Raw genomic sequence first — 23,564 nt, 5'->3', positions numbered from 1 at the left:
CTTTCTGCTAGTGGTCGATGTGTTCCATCATCCGAATGCATCAAGGGATTGTAGGTTTGAAATTCTCGAATCCCTTCCCCAGTTTTTTTTTCTTTCTTTCTTTTCTCGGTGAATCGAAGAACGTTAGACATAGATGCACGGTTTCGCTGTGTTGGATGGTCTTGAATCTCTCTCACCCCCGAAAATTAACTCAAAGATCGAGACGTTTTATCTCGCTTATAAACCGATCACAAGCTCATTCCATAACCGATGTGTGATAACCTCCAACAATCGCTTCTCACATGTCGGGATAATTACACAAATGGTCTCTGAACTTTGGCTAAATGTGCAATGTGACTCATAAATTTTTAATTTGTTCATTGTGATCCCTTAACTTTTGGTAAACATCTAATGTCGTCGCCGAACTTTTGATTTATCTAATGCAATCCTTGAACATTTTGTAAATGTCAAATCTAATCCCTAAACTATACGAAAATATTCAATGTCATCCTTCCATCAATTCAAGTTAGTGGAATTTGCTAATTTGGCTTCCAATCCGATGAGTTTGAATGGCGGACGGAAAAAATAATGTTACACATGGATTATCCAAGTGAGATATTCAACTCAAATCGGGATACAGTGATCCACATCATTATATAACACGGACAATCAGTTTTCCGAACTGGAAAAATTAAACGAATTAAAACGTCTTGTTTGCCCACCGTCCAAACGTACTAGTAGCAAATGAAGTTGACTCGAATTAAGGGAATGACAACGTTGAATATTTTCATGTGATTCGGGGACTAAATTGAATATATGCCAAAGGTTCACGATCTACATTGGACATATTAAAATTTCGGGGACGGCATTGCACATTAGACTAAAGTTCGGAGATCACATCGAATAAATCAAAAATTCGTGGGCGGCATAGCACATCGAGCAAAGATAGGAGGGAACAATCAAGTAAATGCAAGTGTGGTCCATTTGGCTGTTGTTGCTCGGGAGGTCTAATAATTGTGTCCGGGACATGAATATGGTACGAAGCTTAGTGGCCGTTGAAGTCAAAAGTTCCCTCATGGAACACTTCATATGTCCGTAAAGGGCACAGTGCTCGGGGAGAAGAGACTAGGACAGGACGATTCTTAAGCGTCAATCATTTCGGACCTCCATTCCTCATATTCAATGTTTGGTGTGCATAATGCCGGGGTATGATTTTGGACCCTGGATTGCTTCAACATCCATCCGCCATCTCAATAAGAGTCTCCAAGAATCAGATCCATTACGATCGTCATCCATCGTGTTATACATCTCAGTGAAGTCCCCGCGTGTGATGTTGTTGTGATCGGCGAGTGTGATTGTTTATAATTGGAAAAATTGTCCGACCAATCTTGAATCTATCGCGCGAATGCCATTTTTGGCCTAAACTTTCTAATTTTGCCGACTTAGCCATTGACATTTAAGCGAAAATCCTATGTAGTCATTCTAGCAGACATGACAATGTGCCACATAGGAGGGTCGGTGATAACTAAACTATCACGTCAGCGGTTTTCATTGAAAAACTAGTCAAAAGGACTACATTGAAGTTTCACGCGAAACTCTTTGAGCCTTACATGTACTTCGAGCTCTATTGTTTAATAAATGAAAAGTCTACAAGTGAATTGACAAATGCACAATAGATTTAGAGATGATTTGGTAAATTTTCGATTCATAATTTATGGGTTCGAACCCGCGAAAGCATTCTTCCTAAACTCGTGTCAATTGAATCGAAATAGGAAATTGAGAAATTCTCACATCAGAATTTTCCTATCAAAGTATAGTATGGATAATCGAAGTTGTTGCCTTTAATTCTCGAAAAGCGCAAAAGCAATCTTTCTTCTTTTCTATTTTGCCTTACTACGACAGGGAAAAATATTCATAGTAGATACGATTCACCCTTTGCCTAGGTGTGGACCACATTACTCCCATTCTTGCTAATATTTGATGAAACGATGCCATATTGCAATGCCCATTTTTACATGCTAGCGATTTGGGCGAGACATCTAGTGAATTTGCTTCAATTAGAATACATGGAACAAGATAACCTCCTTTCTTCTTCGCTAGCTAATGATTCCGGTCTCGGAACCGAGTTTTTTTTTTTTTTTTGTCGAAAAGAATAGCTAGGCTGGGGTGGTTTAGACATCCAATTAGGAAGAAGAGCCTTCTTTCATTCTACGAACCGAGCATGGTATAGTAAAAAAATTTTGTTGTCTGGATAAGTTTATCGGTATAGATGAGTATAGAATCAAACTTTAGAAATTTAGCTCATTTACTATTTTAGGCGGACATCGAACTACATCAAACAAGGATCGAGGGTACTTTTTCGGCATTAGAAATGGCTCGGTAGACAATAAGCATCACAAAATCTCTTACGACGGATGCAGGTACAATTTGATCTTAGTAGCCATCTTTCGAAAAGAGCCACTCAATCGATACAGTCTTCAACCTTTTTTGAAATGTCTATCGAGGACTAATCGTTATGTTAGATTTATCTGCTCGCTCTTTTTCAAATCGAATAGATAGGGAACAACAATTGTATTTGGATTTTTCATCGCTTCAAATTTATGAATCGGCAAAGCTCTCCGATTAGTCTTTTATTAGTTTGAATTAATTAGTTCCGAGTCATGGCGGCTTTAGATATGAGATCTCGACCGTCACAACCTCATATCTATTCGCGACGGCCTGGATTTGAGTCCATGCATCTAAGTTCAAGATAGACGAGGCTCCATGGATTGGTGGTGGTGGAAGGCGGAAAGGTGGTGATAGACCTCTTGGGATGGTGCTGAGATGGCGGTGGAAGGCGAGTCATCAGGCTGAGTTAATATTTCGAAAACAGATTATCGAAAAGCACGAGGAAGGTTAGCCATAAACTTCATCCAAATAACAATCACGGATATCAAAAGGTATTATTGTTTTTTTTTTTTTGGATTTGTCTTATCTCTGACTCTCATTTCTTCTGACTTTTACTCTGTCTGTATACGTAGTCGAACACCGCATTTATGATATTGACGTTCCCGCTACTCCAATCCCTTGGCGGCATGCCTATCGACAACCGGAACTAATTTCAATAGAGAGAATTTCACGTCGAGGTACACGAGCGTAGATCCGGATCCATAGATCCATTTGATCGTCGGTGATCGTGGCCGTCGATCAGACGGGGATCTCGCGACGGTACCTCTCCGATGGCTTTTAGATGACGCCACTTCTTCCGACCTCCACAGGTTCAGCCCTGTCTCCGTGCGTGCGTGTGGGGTCCAGTGCGATCGCCGCTCATCACGGCCGTCCTCCACGTGTACATCCGACGCCGCTCGATAACACCCACCCCAGCACCCCCGCAGCTCCACCACGCCTCCGCTCACAGCTGGAAAAAGAAGAAGAAAAACATCCCCAAAAAGAAAGACACTCGCAACGACACAATTTATATTGATTTTACATAAAGAAAAGAAATATTGAGTTGAGTTAAAGTAATTTATATTGAAAAATAAGCGATTTAAATAAAAAAATTTTTAAAAAAATCCCTCGTATGATTCGAAAATTGAAAAAAAAATGAAAAAATACTTTTATCGTTCACAAAAATTAGAATTAATTATATAATTTTTTTTGTAACTATTATGTTAACAATCTATTTTAGATTAAAAAAATACTCATTAATTAAAATTTATTGTGAGATCCATCTTTTAAGATTCTGTGGCTAACAATATACTGCAAGACTGTTATGTTAGCAAAGTTCTAAATTATCATCGATAATGACAGCATTTCACGCGCTGCAAGTAATTATTGTTACGATAAATTATCAATTTTTGGAGAAACCAACAGAGGCAAGTGATATCATGACATTTATTAGTTGTTCAGATACAGTGACTGATTTGCTGGAAAAATAAATAACTTGCCTCCTTTTAATCGCTAATTGAAGCATGTCGTTTAATTATTATTTTTTTGGTCGAAATTGGAGCATATCTTGTCGATTTGTGTTCGAATTTTCTTTTATTTATATTATCAATAACACTATTTCTCTGCATAAAAGCTGGCAAATACGCATCTCTCTCTCTCTCTAACCCGTCTCTTTTATCCCCCCCCCTCTCTCTCTCTCTCTCCGACTCTCTTCGTCGCCGTCGTCGTCGCCGTCGTCATCACTGGAATCGTCCATTTTTCTTTTGTTTACTCATCGTTATCTCTTCGTTCGTGTTGTATCTTCCTCCGTTTTTATTTTCCCCCTTCAATTCCATGAATCGATTCTGAAGCCACCGGCGCGAAGCTCCCCGAATCCGATCAAGAAGCCCACGAAATCTCACGACAATGCAAAACCCCTGATTCCGAATGCCCAGCGACGACATTGATAGATTGGGTGCAGGTCCTTCTTATTCTTCTTCTTCTTTCTCGCCAGAATGAAGGCGACCCAGAAAGATTCAGGGAGAATGGCCTTCTGGGACCAGATGAGAGTGCCGCCGCCCGGGACCCCGACCGCCGTGCCCGGCATCGGCGGCTCGCAAGCTCGAGCGCTGCCGAAGCTTATGGTGTGGCTCATCCTCTTCGTGTCCGTCACCTACGTCGTCTACACCCTGAAGCTCGTCTCCTCCTCCCGCGCCTGCGTCGACAGCGAGCCCTTCTCCACCTCCCGCCGCCTCACCTCCTCCTCCTCCTCCTCCACCGACGGTCCCTCCTCCTCCTCCTCGGCCGCCGCCGCCACAAACTCATCGCTCTCCTCCTCGCTGTCGGCTCGCAGCGCCACGGCCCTCGCCGAATCGGGGCATAGGACGGAGCTCCGGCACGTCGTGTTCGGAATCGCCGCCTCGGCTAAGCTCTGGGAACAGAGGAAGAACTACATCAAGCTGTGGTAACTACAAATCGCCCCAGAGATTTTTTGCCAGAAATTTCGAGCTCGTCGTTGCTTTCGATTGATCAGTCCGTGTGGGTTTCCACACTCAGACGAGAACGTCTCACAATCAGCTCATTATTTTCCCGGAAAAACTTTTAGCTGGTGGAAACTGTGGAATGTGCACGGAAAATGTCGCAGAATCAGCACTGGAAAAATCTCTTAATTCCAATTTGAACACGAATTTGCTTTTCTCATCCACCTACATTTTCCCGAATTTAGCTCTCCTTTTGCCGTTTGTCTCAATCGGGCTCTTGCTAATCTCATTCTTCTAGAAACTTTCCTCGATTCAGCTTTTGCCCATCGTCACTCACTCTCACTCTCAATCATCTCCACCGCTGATTATTATTATTTTTTTCGCAGGTTCAAGCCGGAGGAGATGAGAGGCATAGTGTGGCTGGACAGGGCGGTGGCGACGCGCTCCGGCGAGGGTCTCCCACCAGTGAGGATCTCCGGCAACACTTCCCACTTCAAGTATACAAACCGGCAGGGCCACCGGTCGGCGCTGCGGATCTCGCGGATCGTCTCGGAGACGCTCCGCCTGGGCCTGAAGGACGTGCGGTGGTTCGTGATGGGCGATGACGACACGGTGTTCGTCGCCGAGAACCTGCTCCGGGTGCTCCGGAAGTACGACCACCGGCAGTACTACTACATCGGGAGCCTGTCTGAGAGCCACCTGCAGAACATATACTTCTCGTATGGGATGGCGTACGGCGGCGGCGGGTTCGCGATCAGCTACCCCCTCGCGGTGGCCCTGGAGCGGGTGCAGGACCGGTGCATCCAGCGGTACCCGGGTCTCTACGGCTCCGACGATCGGATCCAGGCGTGCATGGCGGAGATCGGCGTCCCCCTCACCAAGGAGCTAGGGTTTCACCAGGTGTGTTTCCTTCCTTAACGTCAATCCCCAACTTGCCTTCTCAGTTTTGATCACTATTCGTAGAAAGTAATTTGACTTAATACGTAGGTTATTGACCCACTTACTTTAATTTGCGTCTTAACATGTTAAGATTGATTAATCTATGGTAATCCCAATTAAAGAATTAAAGTTAATTACGGTAATCGGATCCTTATTACGGGTCATCAAAGCTAAACACTAATTGTCTATGGGATCGCACTCACCCTCCGCAATTTCAGACCGTGACGTGGTCTATATCGACACGTTTGCATTTACGAAATACTTTATTAAGGTAAGTGCGTCCGCTAACAATTGGCGTCGTCTTTATGGGAAAGTGCGGTTTTGTGGGTTTTACCCGGCCGGTTGCTGGCCCCTAGCTTTCGTGGGGCTTTGACCCGCGGGGGTGGTCACCGATCCTTTAACGACAATGATTGTTTTGGAAACGTGTTTAAGGGGATCTTTGCCCTAAGTGAAATGCTAGTCTAATCTGGGTTAGTTAGAGATTTAACTTCTTTATTGTCTTCTAATTAAGAAAATATCCACGGGTTTTACTAACTCAGTGATTGAAGGTGAGATTCCTTCTCATCAGGGGGGGGCCACCATGTCGTTACCGGGTCATTGAGGGATTTAGGGTCGGGTAATTTGGGATCCGAGAAGTTTCGATGATCATGCCTGTGCTTATTGTTGGGCGTCCACCGCTCGATCAATCTTGATTAAGTGAATCTAATTCAAATGGAATTTGGATTAGTGTGGTTATCGAATCTGGAATATCAACTAAAGATTTGGAGATTGTTGAACATCGAGCAATGGCGACAATTTGTTAGGTGAAGTGTTCAGTACCGTGTGCAAAGGTTCTGACTTCTGAGACCTTTCGCGTGGGGTGGTTACCTCAAAGGTTGTCCGTGCCTAGGTTCCTAGGGCCTCGGGCTGGACCCCACGTGTCGGTGGGACGTGGACCCGGTTTTGTTCCCAGCCCCGAGAATTCGCCGGTGCGCGCATCGAGGCTCCGTGAGGCCACGCTCCTTATTTTATATATATATATATATATATATGGCACCCGCCCCGAAAGCAGTCAACGTCTTGTCAACACTTTCGGAGTTTGAATTAAACAGGAGATGGGTTTCCATCTTACGACTATTCTTTTTTCTTGTCTTTTTTTTTTTTTTTCTTTTGCGTATGTGAATGATTGGTAGATTCTCTTAATCAGCAATTATTATTGTTTCGGCGCATTCTCAACTTTCAACGGGATTTCATGAGTTGATCTTGATAGCGAGTTTTATTTATTTTTTTTGTTTTGGTGTATATTGGCTATCAGTACGATGTGTATGGCAACCTGTTCGGGCTCCTCGCCGCCCACCCGGTCGCGCCCTTGGTTTCCCTCCACCATCTCGACGTGGTGGAGCCCATCTTCCCGAACGTCACCCGGGTCCAAGCCCTCCAGCGGCTCGCGGTGCCGATGAAGCTAGACTCGGCCGGCCTGATGCAGCAGTCCATTTGCTATGACAAGGCGAGGAGCTGGACCGTCTCCGTGTCCTGGGGCTTTGCGGTCCAGATCTTCCGCGGCGTCTTCTCGCCCCGAGAGATCGAGATGCCCTCGAGGACCTTCCTGAACTGGTACCGGAAGGCGGACTACACGGCGTACGCGTTCAACACCCGGCCGGTCAGCCGGAACCCGTGCCAGAAGCCCTTTGTGTTCTACCTGTCGAACGCGAGGTTCGACTCGCCGACGAACCGGACGGTGAGCGAGTACCTCCGGCACCGGGTGCCCAATCCTCATTGCAGGTGGAAGATGGCGAATCCGGAGGCCTTGGACTACGTGGTGGTCCGCAAGAAGCCCGATCCCAGCTTGTGGGACAGAGTAAGTAAAACTAACTTAACAACCCCCGTTCTATGCTTAATCTGTCTTCGTTTACGGACTTTTCACCATCCAATCGGTAACCCCGTTAACTCGTGCTCGCTCTCCGTTCATCCATTCCAGTCGCCGAGAAGGAACTGTTGCCGCGTGGTGAGCTCGAAGAGGAAAGGGAGCATGGTGGTGGACGTCGGCGTGTGTAAGGAAGGCGAGATCAGTGAAATCTAAGGGCGGAAAATTCCTGGAAAGAAAAAAAGAAAGAAGAAGAAGAACCGGTTCGGTGGGGGGTCTCTTAGGAATTTGGTTAGCCTCTCCAAATTCTATTTCTAAAGTCTGCTAATTGTTTAATTAAGATCCCTCTTTGATCATTCATCAAGTTTGCCAATTTTGTAAGGATGTCCCTCCACAAGCGGGCACGATTCGTCAATTAGGGAAAAAGTTGCCAGTGTACAAAAGCCGTAGATTACACATTTGAGAAAGTGTACCATTTTGCCCTTTTGTTGGTCGGAAAATTGCGTACATGGATGGATGGGACGAACGTGGTCGTCCGTGGTTTGTGGCGCCATAAAGATTCGGAAGTGTTGATGACAATTATTAGAGGGGGGGTCTTTTCAATCGGTCCCCTTAACTTTTTTCACGTTTTTGTTTTTGTTATCCAATGTCTTTTTAGCTCCGTCGGACCGGATTCTAGGACAAATCGATGTGACATTTATTTCAATGATTTGTATCTCGAAAAATCGTGAACTCATACAAAATTAATTTTTCTGACTATCAAAATATTTAATAAATTTATTTCGAATTAATTTTTTCACGAGCTTAAATTGATATATTTGTGAAAAATTTATTTCTTTGTTAATTTTTGTTAAGTTAGATTAATACCTCTAAATTAGTATATCAATGACAAATGAAAAATAGAAACTCTAAGTTAATATGCTCCTTAACTGTTAATTAATAAAAGATAAATTTATTACAGGTGCACGAGAGTTTTCGAGTTTTCGTAATATTAATTGTTGCTATAATCACCGTTCTGCTCTTGCTTGAAAACGGGCGTGCTTTTCCGATGTTGACGTGTCCGGACACTAGTGGTGGGACTCGCGGTCCGTTGAATTTGATTCCAATGGGGACCCCATTCCGGGGACGTTCCCATCGTCACCATGCATGGACCGCTGGATCGGTTGTCGGGTCCTCCTCTCGCGTGTCGGTGTCACCCGAATCCGAGCGGTCCGACCGACACCCAAGAGCTGTAAAAAATTAAAAATTCGATGAGGTCGAGTCTGAAAGTTCTTGTTTCCGGGCAGCACGCAATGAACCCAATAAATCACGTGGTGTTTGTCACTCGGCAGGCGATAGAAGTCTCTTCGAACGGGTGAGGGCGTGGGGCCCATCGACCTGTTCTTCAATATTGTTGATCGTCCCCCGCATTGTGCCAAAAAAAAAAAAGTGTCGGCAACTTGGTCGAGATCGAGAGCAAGAGAACTAATGGTGTCGGAGAAGACGAGGGCTTTCGGTTGGGCAGCCTCGTTCCGCGGTTCAACCCGCTCCGTAGGGTCGGGCTAATCAAGGTTTAGAGAACTATTAACCCCGTCCGCTTTGAAACAAATTCTCACTCGCGCATATCATATTTCTTGGAGAGGCTAACTTAGGGATGAGCAATTTTAGGATCGATTCAAATTCCATCTAAAATCTACTTGTCAGAATCAATTTTTCAAATTTTTTAAAATCTAAAACCTACCATGCATACGCTGAAACATACTTGTCACGGATTTCAGGAACCACGAATCTACCAATAGGCCTAAAACTCACCCCGTATACCCTATCTGGAATAGAATCGATTCCCACCGATCCGGTTATCCGATCTCGATTCCACTGTGAAATCATGCTCACCCCTAGAAGTAGACATAAAATATCCGATTAATATTCGGTCGACCCGATTGACCAAACGCACCGGACTCGTCCCAGGTCACAACTTCCCCAATTTGTATAAAACTACGAAAAGGATCATGTGATCTTATATAAAAACTTATAAGGTTGCCCCGTTTTCAATCATTGTTCGTTCTTAAAGTCGAATTTGTTGAGTTCAACAGTTGTGAGCTTTTTGCGCACGTTGCTTTAGTTGGGGATGAACTTGCAAATTAATGAGATGGCGGTCAACATCTGTCCCCCTCCTTAACTAACCTAGCTTTATATGGAAGCAACGGAGAAAAATTAACGTTCTTGACAGGGCAAAGCAAGTTCGATTAGCTGTATGCCCCACCTTGACCAAATCGTCACGCTCTCCTCAAAGATTCATGCGGTTCCCCACTCGATGTGAAATTGGGCAAATGGATTTCGGTCCGGGTTGATGGATCCGGTTCTCTCGATTCGAATGCCCCGTAGACCCGGCCCGAAAGAGGCCCAAAAGGCCCCTCTTTACATTCCAAATGCTCCCACGTTGCCAAATCTTAACATGGTGCTATAACGAGGTCCACTTGGTCACGGTTTTGAAACTTCTTATAGGTGCGATAAAAAAAACTATAGTTGACTAGGAAGTGGATTTTTTTCAATTGGAAATTCCTAATAAGAATAATACTGATTAGAATCGGGGACTAAGTTTCATCTCAATTGGGGAATACTTTGTTCGTTGTAACACTCTTAAAAAAAAAAAAAAAAAAAAGAGTTTGCTTTGCTAAGAACGGGAAGGAAGAAAGCGAATCGGTATGCTAACTCCTCATCATCCAATTCGTCCTTACCCAGGGTTGGTGTCCCGACAAATAAGTAATTGTAGGAGTGAAATACCGATATAATTCGAAAAAACAAGGAGCAAGCCCCGGCCGTAAAAAATAAGATAAAAAATATGTATTTTCGATATTTAATCGGATTACACAAAGGGATTCACAAATAAAAGCACTAAGGCTTGTGACCATGGCATTACAAAAGTGGAGGAGGAAATGGACTGAAAGTAGGAAGAAAATCATTGGAAAATGGCGGGAAAATTCGACAACCGTTCATAATACGGGATAATATCGGCCGCAAAGGTCTCGATACCCGGCTTGTCCTCGCCTGTGGCCAGCGACGGAAACCGACCTTTGTCATATTAGAATTTGGACTTGTCAAAAAAACGTTGGCCTAGCTTGAACGTCGTGAAGCCAATGAAGTCTCTCTCTCTCTCTCTCTCTCTCTCGATATATCTCAGAGAGGGTCGTGACGAAGTTCGCTCACGTCCACGAAAATTGATCCATTTGAGACAAAGATTCCCAGGACTAGAAGGTGCAACAACATAGTCCTCATTTGCAAAATAGTCACGAGCTCCAACCACCTTACAATCTTGTCCTTTGTTCCTGCAGGAATTATGTGTCCACTGCCCAATTCGATTGCCCGATAGCTTGCTTTCATCACCATCGCCTTCTTCTTCTTCTTCTCCTTATTGTTGAGTGTGTCCAACTCTGGATTCTCACTCACGTGGAGAGACATGACCACGCTCCACCTGAAGTTCTTTCCGGCCTCTTCTTTCCCTCCTTCCCGTAGAGTTCTGCGCCGCTTGGACGCCATCCATTGTTGTGCCACTCACGGGATCGAAATCTGCAGCAACGGCAATGGCAGTACCAATGGGAAGGCCACTTTCCCTGAGAAGGACCCTCTGATCCGCCACGTCGCCTCGGCCCCACCCCGGCCTCGCCGCATCATTCTGGTTCGGCACGGCCAGAGCGAAGGTAAAAATAGGTTGGGATTTGGCTGAACAGTTCGGTAGTTTATCTGATGAAACGTATTGTCCTTTACGTTTGCAAAGCCTGCACTCATAATTAGCAGAGGTGTGGACTGCATCTGCATTATAAAGAGTGAGATGAGTCTATTAATTTGACCAGAACAGAGGGTGTGATTCAGATTGTTCTCTCTTTTTATGTTTCAACGAAGATCACATTGTACCCATGAACTATGGAGGTTATTGCTAAAATTATGGAGACTGCATGAGAGTTGGATTTCAATGAAGTGTCTAGCTCTGAAACACAAAAATGTTTAGTGCACCACCCCATTTAGACAAGAGGGTAAAAATCTGGTGCTCCTAATTGCAGTAGGAGGACAATTAGGAAGACAAAAAGCAAACCGCTGCTGCTGAATTGTCATTTCGCATCTCGAGTTTGTAATGATTGAGTTATGCACAACGCTGGCAGGTAATGTGGATGAGAGCATGTACACGAGGGTCCCCGATCCTAAGATCGACCTCACCGACAAGGGGAAGGCCGAAGCGGAGGCAACTGGTTGGAAGATCAGAGAGATGATAGAGAAAGATGGAGCAGACGATTGGAAGGTCTACTTCTATGTGTCGCCTTACAGAAGAACCCTAGAGACTCTGAGGTGTTTGGGCAGGGCTTTTGAGAGGTCGAGGATTGCCGGCATGAGAGAAGAGACTCGCCTAAGAGAACAGGATTTCGGTAAACAGATCTCGAGTTCCTCTGCTTTCCTGCCATACATAGCTATTCAAAACCAGCTTCGGTTAAATTGATTTTCTTGAATTTGTTTTCTTTTTTGTTCGAAAGGGAATTTCCAGGATAGAGAGAAGATGAGAGTTGAGAAACAAATGAGAATAATGTATGGTCGTTTCTTCTACAGATTCCCTGATGGAGAATCTGCAGCAGATGTTTATGATAGAATTACTGGTATTTCTTCTCTTTTTGCCCCCCCCCATGAATTTACTCAGTACTTAAAATTTCCTGGGAATAGCAGAAAGGAATATTGAGGTAATGTCTACCGGTGAAAACAGGATTTAGAGAAACTCTAAGGGCCGATATCGACATCGGACGGTTCCAACCGCCGGGGGAGCAGAACAAGAACATGAACCTGGTGATCGTGTCTCATGGACTCACGCTGCGAGTCTTCCTGATGAGGTGGTACAAGTGGACATCGGAACAATTTGAGGGCCTTAACAATCTGGGCAACGGTAAAATGATTGTGATGGAAAGAGGGTACGGTGGAAGGTAACTCTTCTCAACAGGTCCTAAAACAGAGTATTTCTTACTTCTGTGCTTTACTGGGGTCGCTCTATACATGTAAGCTATCAAAACTAAAACGATCCCCAACACCGGTGCAGATATAGCTTGCTAGTGCATCATACCGAGGAAGAGCTGAGGGAGTTTGGATTGACAGAGGACATGTTGGTTGATCAAGAATGGTAATGAGAGATAGACTGCTAGAATCGTCGATTCTTCGAAGTCCTTATCCATCTGGTACTGATCTAAGAATTTCTCTGTTTCTGGTCAAGGCAAAAATATGCGAAGCCGGGGGAGCTGAACTACAACTGCCCTATCCTAAATTCGTTCTTCACTCACTTTGGGAACGAGAGGGTGGGTTGCAACCTAGAGTGAAAAGGCAAGCAAAATCGGCACCGCAGCAAAGGTGGGAGGTAGAGCAAATTGTGCAGCGGACCAGAACCGTAGCACGGGCTGGTTGTAGTCATGGGATTAATATGAGGGTAGACACAATATCAGGATCAGATGGAGGGAAAACTTAACCATGCTATTTATTCTACAGCTACTCGAGAATAAGTGCAATCCTACAGTTGTCCGATGCGCGGACACTGAATTCCGGAATGTTGAGCGCATGTCCCTCGAAATATAGGTTTCTTAAAGAAGTAACATGCATATCAGGGCAGGAGAATTTTTTCTTGCTGAAAACAGAGCATAGCAAGCAGAGCAAAAGTTTGAGAGAGGAGAGGAGAGTTAGAATAGGACGGAGTTCCTGCCGGAAGAACCAGACAAAAAGCTACAATCAACATACATTTGACTTTGCTAGCTCAAAGCTCGGACCAAACTTAATTTAGCACAAGAACTGCAACGGAATTTGAAAATGCATTCTTCCCACAACAGGAAGAACAGAAGCTAACGGCATGATTTTCCAGAGAAACACAGAAAATATCCAGACAAACAAGTGGCTCTACACTGCGCAACAAATATTGCATATATCACCTGGAATTAGATTCCGCTATCTACACTGAAACCATGTGTGAGGACGAATGTCCTGAACATCGCTTGGCAACCAACTTACACTCTCCAGTTAACGTATCCCGAGCCGGGAGAGAGCAATGTTCCCTAACCTCGTCTAAGAGTGTACCAAACCAATTATCCTGCCTTCGAGAACACTGCAACTCCATTTACAGCATCAGAGTCACGCAATTGAAGTTTAGATATCTAGTTGTGCGATCCACTCCTTGGAACTCTAAAAGAGTTCACAATCACTAGGAAATGCATCGGCTTGGAGCTTTGATCTCGGACTATTTGTCTCTGCATGTATAAAAAATTTGAAAACGCAACCCTAATTAGAGCAGATGCTAAAATCAACGAAAAGTGCAAAGTTATCAACTCATGTTATGCCAAGCTAGTTTGTGACTTCATCGGATTGACAAAAACAGTAGAATCTAAAGGAAGAAATGGCAAACAAACCTCAAACGAACCCATTGACTGATGTAATGTTTACACTTTAACAGCAACCGAAGGCCACATGCCAAGAAAGTGATTTTCACATATTTGATGGCACTTTATCATAAACATTAAGTCAACAAAGCTATCAAATGAGCATATGACATTAGGAGAAAGTGCCGGCTATCGGCCAGGATCAACTAACATGGCTTTGTAAGTTCATCATTCAACAACCTAGAAGTTCATGGTTCACCAATTCAACAAAAGTTCACCAACACCACAATATGGATATTTTTGTTATTAGTCAGATGCCCAACTACTTGCTATTGAGTTCGATCTTTTCCAGTTTCCAACTGAACCAGGTTGAACCATCCCCCATGTTCATGTCATAAAAGCCCACTGGAATTAGTTTAACAAGACCATCCTCCTAAAGGAAGAGAAATTCACATTTTATATGCAGTTCCACAGATGTGACACTTACCATTGTCATTGGAGAAATGAGATGGAACACAATTTTATCACAGGAAAAAATACACCATAAAAGCAGCTGGATTGAAGATGCTGATAATCTTGATAGACTCACATGAGATAGAGCAAATTTAGAACAGAGCACTCAATTTGGAAGCATAATAATTAAACTGAAATGCTGAGATATACCTATTGAGAAGGAGCCTTCGATCAAGATAAACGATCTAGGAATTCTCAGCAGTTCCTGCAGTAAGCTGTAGCAACCGTGGCTGCTGCTGGTCGCCATTTCTCCTCCAGAAAGCCCTTCGCCACCAAACTTCAAAACCTCTTTGGATGTTCGGACAATCTTCACCTGCATTCAAGAATCTGTCGAACCAAGCAAGCATTATTTCCTGTTGCCAAGCTAGAGGCAGTGTGAGAATCGTATTGCTAAGGCCATCTTCAATTAAGTGCCTATCAAGACCCCTGGACGCCCTCCTCATCCACCCAAAATCATTGTAGAACGGCACCAACCATGTCTGCAATAAGAGGCACCTTGCATCTTTTGAAGCCAAAAGCTGCCCTTTCCCGATCCCCACAAACAACCGCGCTGTAACTCTACTAACTTCGAATCTGTGAACAGCCGGTACTTTAGGGTGTGCATCCGACATATCAGACCGAGAAGCCCAAGATGTTAGGAAGTCTTCGGCAATCTGTCTATCGATCAAGATATCCAAAAGCCAGTGCAAATTATTGGCCTGCCGTGCAATCTGAGCTACATCTTTCAACTCTGATTCTGCAGCTAGCAGAAAATGCTCACGAAGCGATTGCAAGCACCCATCACAGGCAGCATATAAGGACTCTTTCCGAATATCACTCTGAGATGGGTTCTCTCGAAGCATCTTAGCCACTAACCCTTTCATATCCCGCCTCGCCTTTTCATCCTTTCCTTCAAGGACCACGTGTAAAAGCTTAAGCAACACTTCCTCATTGTCATTCCCCGCAACTACTCCTTTACTAACTTCCATAGAGACCCTCTTCAGAACTTCACCAGCCGCGGCTCCATCAAATCGAAGATTTGATAACAGAGAAGCCACCTTCTCTTCTTCATCCTCGGCCCATGGAGCAGCTTCTAAGTACTCCAAACAAGATAACACCCCAGCATCAAAACCAATCGCCGCTGAAACCTAGAAACATTAAAGCAAACCATCACATTCAATGCTCCCAATAACCTTACGAACAACCCAAGTCGCTTATAAAAGAGGCAATGTGATAAAACCAACAACCATTTGAATTAACTTCGATTTACTTTCAACTGCTTCAAGATGCTATGACATAACATTTTCAAGACCAAAAAACTCTAGCTCCTTCCCTCTCTATGTTACATTTTTAAGAACCAAATCAACAAATTCAACATCATGCCTTACCTTCAAGATACCAAGAACTCTGCTCACATCCTCCTTCATGAGCCTCCTCCTCAGATCCTCGCAATACATTAATCTCAACGTTTCCACGTAAACCTCCACATCATCGCAGTCCGCAATCTCCACGATGGGCGCCGCCGCCGTTGTCCGCTGCTGCTGCTTCATCCACTGATCCGACAGCTTCACAGCGAAAAACTGGCTATTCGCCGCAAGTATTTCCCTATGCACATTCATAGGAACACAGATAGCCCCATCCTTAGAGCTCAACGTGAGTTTAATGTCGCTCGAAGCAGAGTCGTTGAAGAGACTCCCTGGACTTCTCGAGGCCAGGACCTCCGATATTCGCTGCAAGGTCAGGGCTTGCTTGTCGAGAATGGGCAAGGGGGGTCTCACGCTCGAGGCGTGAACTGGGATTTGCATTTGCACCCTCGGGTGGATCATGTCGGGTTCGCTGGCCATCATCTCGAAGAGGGTCGGGCTGGATCGGGCCTTCTCGGGCATGGAAGCCCCCGCCGCCGGTGGAGGCGACATCGGGTTCAGGAGACCGGCGGTGAGCATAGAGTTGAACTTCGTGAATCCCCCCGACGCGAAGGCGTCGTCGCTCGGAGAGTGGCCGTTGACGGAGGTCGCCGCGAAGTCCATGACCGGCGACAGGCTCCCGGGCGAGAACCTGATCCGGAAGGGCGAGCCGGGAGGGAAGGCGTGGGCGAGGGTCAGGTCGGGCCGCTGCGGCGGAGGCGGCGGCCTGGAGGCGGGGCAGCACCAGGAGTCGTCGTCGGGAGTAGAGACGACCGGCGGGCAGGGCTTGGGAGGGCGGTCGGCGGCGGAGGAGGAGGAGGAGGAGGAGGAGGAAGAGGGGGTAGGGGCGGTGGAAATGGTGGTCTCGCGGCACTTGCGGCGTTTGGGCTTGGTGGGTGGGTTTTGGAGCTTGAGTTGAGCGGTAGTTGTGGTGGAGGCGGTGGTGGTGGTGGTAGCTGTGGTCGCCATGGAAAATGTTCACAATTTGTCCTCGGTGATTAATAATAACGTGTCCTTTAGCTCCGCGACATTTGCATCAGAGACAGAGGGAGAGAGAGACAAGAGAGAGAAAGAGAGGGAAAGGCAATGGATCGAAGAGAGAGAGAGAGAGAGAGAGAACATCAATGGAGTCCTCTGACGGAGTTTCAGAGAGCCATTAATGTCGCTTTCTTCTTCTTCTTCTTCTTGAGCTCAGAAATGTTGATGTTTGCACCGCACGGGCGTGACGGGACCCTCTCTCTCTCTCTCTTTCTCTCCCATTACATTGATCGTTTCAGCTAGAAACTTAGGATATGGTCCAATGTACCAACCCATTTACGTATATTCACCGCAAAATAAAAAATCCGAATACCAAAAAAAAAAAAAAAACACACGACTGGGATCCATTTCAACAGTTAAAAGGTATTATTGAGATACCCTTTTCCGTAACAACTATAGTTCGATCCAAAACGACATTCGAAATCGAATAACTATGATCACGAGTGATGAATCAATACAAGCTCCAGAGAGCTAGTGAAATTGGCTTCCAGAGCCGAAGAACATATGAAGTTCGATCTTCACGAGCGGGACGTCGCAATCATTTTTTTGTGCAAATTCTTCAAATGCTGATTTTTTTTAGGCAAAAAGGTAATTGACGTGCGAGGAAAAATGTCTTTAACTCAATGTTAATATGTGGATTAAGTGAACTGTAGTTTACCTTTGTATTTATTTATATTTCGCACTTGCTTTGTCACGCAAAGTGATGTCCATGCACCCAATAGATTCCTACACGATGATGTGATTGAATTGATTCGGATAATCTTCTCATTTATGCTCGTACTCTTACAGGTAGAGTATGTTTATTGTGATATGATGACACAACATTAAATAATAAAAATAAGCCGTGCATACTTTCGTATTGTCACCAACATAGGGGTGATTGGTTTTCGATCTGATTCGGTATCACTCATGAACAATCACATCCGCTTAAAACACATATTCACACATTTTAAATGGCTAAAAATACCCATAATAATTAAGAGTTTAAATGATTTCTTTAAAGATAAGAAACAAATTTTAAAAAAAAAAATGGTCGGTTCGATCCTCGTGGTTTCACCCCTAGAACCGAGAACCGAACCAAAAAACACCGGTTCCAATTTTATGGAACCGAAAACTGCACCGAACCAATTGGTCCGATCCAAATTGGACGGTTCTTGGTCTAGTCGAGTTTTTTTTTCTCACTCTTACTCTTACGTATCATCTATACACCGGAACAATCAACTTTGTTTAGGAACATAATTGTAATGCTGATGTACAAGACGAGGCATTGTTTTGAATGATATTTCGAGCTCGTAAAATGATACGAGATTAAGCTTGCAAGTGAGGATTTACCAAATACAAGGAAAAAGTTGACATAACTTGTTTTGGAAAATTATCATCACTTGTTGAAATTAACTAAACACAAGTGCACAAATTCGTAATTTGGGTCAATGGTTTTGCGGAAATTTTATCCTTTTTTACAAATTGGGGAAAAAACAACAGAATTGCGACGGAGTTAGAAAGAACTTCGAATTCAAAAAATTATTTCTTTTTGTAGCAAAAGTATTTACCGGTTCCCTCCGAGAAATATGTTGGTCTACACAAAAAAAAATAAAAATTCTCACTCCTCTCAAATTATAGATCTTGCACAAGTAAATTATCACGAAACATGAAATTTCAATTTTTTCCAATAAATTTTATTGTCTTTTTTTTTTTCGAAACATTTCAAAAGCAAGACTAATTTTTTTTTTATCTGTTCTTTTTCATATTCCTGGAAAAGGGTGAACAAAAAGGCAGAAAGAGAGGAACAGCGGAGCCCCACCGTTAAGATATCTTCAATTTTGTGGGCTGAAGTTAATGTCCTTCTGTGGTTCGGTTGCTTCACCTGTCAGTTATTGTTCCACCTATTTTATTTTTATTTTATGTTATTTTACTTGCTTTCCTTTCTGTTGTATTAATTTTTCAAGGGTTAACACCGCAAAAAATGTCAAACTTGTATGCATGTGACAAATTTATTCCGAACTATTCGTTTGACCACAAAAACCCCCCTAAACTGGTACACCTATGATAAATTTACCTCAAATTATTTTTTTTACCACAAAAAACTCAAAACTGGTACATTCGTGATAAATTTACTTTAAATTAATTATTTCGACCATCAAAAATCTCAAACTAGTACACATGTGACAAATATACCCTTCGTTAGTTTTCGTTAAATTGGATTAATATCACGAAAAACCCCGAATTGACAAAATAAAGGGTAAAAACTCCAACCGTGTACATTCGACAATTGCCGCGTGTCATCAAATCCAGCAATTAGAAGATAAAATTTAACGAAAATTAACGGAGGGTAAATTTATCACGAGTGTATCAATTTAGAGTAAATTTGTTAAAAGTATATTAGTTTAGGGTTTTCGGAGGTTAAAAAAATAGTTTGGGGTAAATTTATCATTGGTGTACCAGTTTGAGCTTTTTCGTAGTATTAACCCATTTTTCAATGATGATATCTTTTTTGCCTTGGGAAAATGACATAAATGTTTCTTATGTGATTCCCGAGCTTTTAATTTGACCAATATGAAATCCGAACTTTAAGCCAATATATAATGCGTTCTATTAACTTTCAATTTGTTCAATGTAGTTTATGAACTTTTGAAATATGTTAAACTTAGTCCCCGAACCATGAGAAAATGTTCAACGCCATCCCCAAACTTGAATCAATGAAATAAACATTGAATATCTTTCTATAGTCGAATGTTAAGTTAAACATTAGTTCATGAACCATATTAAATATTGGTTAAAGTTCATGGATCATATTGATTAAATTAAAAATTAAGGAATTATATTATACATCGAATTAAAGTTCGTAGACCATCCGTGCCATTATCTCTTTTGTTTACGAGTAATTTTGGTGTCCACTTGTTGCCCTCCAATTGGGGTCTTTTCGGTCTCCTTGTCTCAGTCTCAATTGTTGTGATAGATCGCACACACAGGACATGATGAGAAAACAAAATGATTTTACAAACACGAAGGAAGAAATCATAAGTTGTAATAAATCGACGAGACATTATATTGTCAGTCTGTGGACTGACAGTCTTGCCAATTGAGCCAAGCAACCATAATATTAAAAGCTAAAATTGCAAATTTTCTCCTTATTTAATGATCTTGTCGTTGTCATTCGCCCCCAAACCAAAAAGAAAGATCTTGTCATTATCAGTATTTTGCTTCATCAATACATAGGTGTAGCTATGAGATTATTGTTTAGCAAACACTATGCAAATTATTACCATATTGCATTTATATGCACCAAATATAAATGCGGGTCGTGCCGATGCTACGTTGGCTAGAACGTGACATTACAGTCACGAACGTCCAAATTGGCGCGAGAATTGAAAATTTTCAAAACTTGATATCTCCAAAGTGGAAAGAACTTTGTTAGTGATCGGATTATTTAAAAAAAAAATTTAATGACTCAATTCACCGCGTCGGTAATGCAATATATCTAAATAGGGAGTTGTTAGAAAAATATGAGATAATGTGAAAATAAAGAGTTGTCGGAAATCTGTTGGAGAAAAATAAGAAAATAAAAATGATCGTCTAAGGCATGCAAACACTATCTTTGAAGATAATTTCGCATCTCGGAGTACGAAATCTGATGCGATAGGCTTCTATTATTCAGGGCAAGGTAAAAAAGAATGCTTGTTATATCTTGGAATGATAGCTGTTAGAAGTCTATCGCACCGAGTTTCATACTCCAATGAATGGAATTATCATTAAGGACAAAACTTGCACACGTTAGACACTTGATCTTATTTTATATATATATATATATATATATATATATATATATATTCAACGCAGTTTCAACAATTCTTATTTTTCATATCATCGAATGTTTTTTCCAACATGAATTTCAAAGTTTAGCACCACTTGGGATTTCCTTTTTATTGTGAGATAGAAATTTGCCAGAAATTAATGAAGAACAATCTCAAGAGGCTATTCAGACGGAAAACACGCTCGCCTTCCTTGTTCGAGGCTTGCATTCCAGCCACCACACTCATGTGTACTAGCGATTTCGCCCTCGAGACCATCATGCTACTCGCTAAGAGACTACTCGATCACGAACTTGCTCACGGCACTCCAAAACAATGTTCCGGAAGAAGCGAAAGCACTCTCCGATCCTAATCGCATGCGGGACGCGATTGTTCGATTGCGTACTTGCATCATCCCTGTCCTATTGCTAATGCTCATGCCTAGGTTGGTTCAAGGGTCTTGAGCTACAAATATTGAAAGATTTGAAAGGGGCTCTAATGAACAGTGATGGAAAAACCAAGGAGTAGTTGCTTGATCATGTTATTTGGGATGACATTGGAGTTCCCAGTGCGGTTTTCTTTTTTTCTTTCCTTTTTTTCCCTTCCTGCTTTTCTAACTAAAGCCAGAAGGATGACAGCACCAAAGTTCAATTAACATTACTTTTACAATAATTTAGGCACACTTTTGATTTGATCATTGCCTCTCATGCTTCTTTAGCTTTCACTTTCTTTCATTCTCGTTTGTCCTCAAGGTATCATGTGATCTCTCTATCTTATTACTTGAATTCTATTTCCTTGTGCCTTTATAAAGATTTTAATATAAGCGAAAGCCATTTCGAACCGCAACGCCATGAGCTCAACCGGGCCCTCTTACTTGTAAATATTTTCTATCTATCCTATTCGGGGCCACCCGCCCAGCTAATTTCGACATATTTCATACGAACAACCACCGCAAAAGCACCGGATAGGACAACTCCTTAGCTATCCAAGGTTCTATACGATGCCGAACAAGTGAAGCCTTAGGGGACGCATGGCAATATTTCTGCATCAAAAATCAACTTCTAATCATAAATTGATTTTTCTGTTTTTACTTTTGAGCAGAAATTGATTTTTTTACTTCTGCTCTAAAGGTTGATTTCTGTTAAAAGAAAAGCGTTTGATGAAATCATAAAATTTCTACTTATGGAATAGAAATTCGTTTGGTAACGATCGAAAATTTATACCTTTGGAACATTATAACACAAAATCTTTTACAAAAAAATATTGCCGGTGGCCGAAAATTTTTTACTTCATTTTTTAAATATTTTTAAAAATAAATTTTATTGTTAAAAATTATTATTTAATTTTAAAAATAAGAAATTATTTCTTTTTTTTTTACTCCGGCGGCGGGAGGCAGCGACCACGTGGGCAGCAGCTGGTGGCGGCGGTTAGCGTGCCGGTGGTGGTCATGTCGGTAGTGGACGGCGGGTGACGGCGGCTTGCGACGGTAGGCGGGGGGCTGTCGTCGGCGGTGGGCGGTAGCCGGTGAAGGTCGGCGGGGGGGCGACGGTGGATGCATAGTTGGGAGAGAGAGGCGTTGAAAATGAAAAGAAGCCGGAGTGAAATATTGATATTGAGAGATTTCTACTTTCGAAAGAGAATTAATTTTTTTTTTACTTTTGAAATTGGCTAAAAATCAACTTTGGAAGTAGAAATTCCCTTCAGAAATAAAAATGTAATATTACGTAACCAAACGGATTTTTGCTTCAGAAGTTACATCATAAAACGGAATTTCTGCTCTAAAAGCACTTTTGGAGCCGAAATTCATTTCCAGAAGTGTTACTATGCCCGCTTAGAGTTTGAGATCGAGCGACCGTACAAATATGCTTTGACCGTACCCCGAGTGAATGATGGGCCATCCTTGTGAGCCTTGGGCTTTGGGCCTTGGTCCTTCAATTGAGGTGCAAGCCCTGTGGACTCCTTCATGAGTCCACGTATTAGCTGGCATCGGATCCATTGTACCTTCGACAATATGCATAGTGGCGACGGGCCTGAGCCCGAAACTTACTGCGCTCACGCATGTGTTGAAGAGGCATGTGGCTTGGTTACATTCACTTTATTCATGTCGAAAAGCAATACTCCGGTTCCTTTTGTTTCGCAGAAAATCAATAATTCGAAAAATATTTTTCTAAGAATAGTTGCTAGCATCACATTAAATGATTATCCTTTGAAAAAATATTTTCATTACCAATAACAATTTATGTCCAAATATTTTAAGGACGATGAAGGCATTTTTCGTTGATTCGCTTTAGTAAGCAATATAAGCAATCGCTTTTATGCAATGTGATTCCCGAACTTTAAATTTGTTTAATGTAGTAGTCATTGCAGTTTTTATACATGTTCAATTTAATCTTTAGACCATATTAAAATATTAAATGTTGTCTATCCATTAATTGAAGTTTGGAGACAACATTGAATATGGTTCAGAGACTAGTTCAAACATAAAACAAGAAATTCAGGGATCATATGGATCGAATTAAAAGTTCATGAATGACATTACATATTGGAAAAAAGTTCAATGACCACATTACATATATGGTCAAAGTGCGTTTTGACAAGTCTGTAAATAAAATATGATAAAAAGACAGGGGAGTATGCGAAAAGTCACAAAGGCTAATTATCTGGATTAATTAGGCTTAATCTTTATAGACCTTAAATTCTATGCAGCTTTGGTGGGCCTCTCAAATTGGTTAGGTACAAAGCCACCGGCATCCCACATGCCGAAGTGATCCCACCTCTCTGACTTTGTCCACCATATAAAATTTGCAATATAGGGCTTGATTGGT

General features: G+C 42.6%; 3 protein-coding genes across 5 annotated transcripts; 2 read left to right on the top strand and 1 right to left on the bottom strand.

Annotated features, from left to right (window-relative positions):
* Positions 1-4,104: 4,104 nt before the first annotated feature.
* On the top strand, positions 4,105-8,146 carry LOC115746560. 2 transcript variants are annotated; one of them, XM_030682375.2, is made up of 5 exons: positions 4,105-4,849; positions 5,252-5,765; positions 7,099-7,641; positions 7,762-7,862; positions 7,920-8,146. In XM_030682375.2, coding segments are annotated over exons 1-5 (1,608 nt in total). In that variant the 5' UTR covers positions 4,105-4,400; the 3' UTR covers positions 7,921-8,146. The 2 variants fall into 2 exon arrangements, with proteins under 2 accessions (XP_030538235.1, XP_030538233.1); XM_030682373.2 differs by lacking the exon at positions 7,920-8,146 and having other exon boundaries at positions 7,762-7,868.
* A 2,644-nt stretch (positions 8,147-10,790) lies between these two features.
* LOC115746563 (phosphoglycerate mutase-like protein AT74H) lies at positions 10,791-13,233 on the top strand. The gene is made up of 6 exons (XM_030682377.2): positions 10,791-11,324; positions 11,784-12,044; positions 12,150-12,269; positions 12,374-12,587; positions 12,701-12,781; positions 12,872-13,233. The coding sequence occupies exons 1-6, from the start codon at positions 11,084-11,086 to the stop codon at positions 12,972-12,974; spliced, it is 1,020 nt and encodes a 339-aa protein (XP_030538237.1). The 5' UTR covers positions 10,791-11,083; the 3' UTR covers positions 12,975-13,233.
* A 114-nt stretch (positions 13,234-13,347) lies between these two features.
* On the bottom strand, positions 13,348-17,145 carry LOC115746524 (BTB/POZ domain-containing protein At1g63850-like). 2 transcript variants are annotated; one of them, XR_007197859.1, is made up of 4 exons: positions 15,899-17,145; positions 14,682-15,658; positions 14,345-14,451; positions 13,348-13,889 (listed from the first exon to the last, which is right to left on the bottom strand). XR_007197859.1 is itself a non-coding variant. In XM_030682323.2 (3 exons), exons 1-2 carry the CDS (start codon positions 16,880-16,882, stop codon positions 14,717-14,719), a joined length of 1,926 nt encoding a protein of 641 aa, XP_030538183.1. In that variant the 5' UTR covers positions 16,883-17,145; the 3' UTR covers positions 13,348-13,889; positions 14,682-14,716. The 2 variants fall into 2 exon arrangements, 1 of the variants encoding a protein (XP_030538183.1); XM_030682323.2 differs by lacking the exon at positions 14,345-14,451.
* Between the last annotated feature and the right edge of the window lie 6,419 nt (positions 17,146-23,564).

This window comes from Rhodamnia argentea, chromosome 3 (assembly GCF_020921035.1).
Source record: "Rhodamnia argentea isolate NSW1041297 chromosome 3, ASM2092103v1, whole genome shotgun sequence".
Classification (NCBI taxonomy): domain Eukaryota; kingdom Viridiplantae; phylum Streptophyta; class Magnoliopsida; order Myrtales; family Myrtaceae; genus Rhodamnia; species Rhodamnia argentea.
This window is presented reverse-complemented; position numbering and strand designations above follow the sequence as displayed.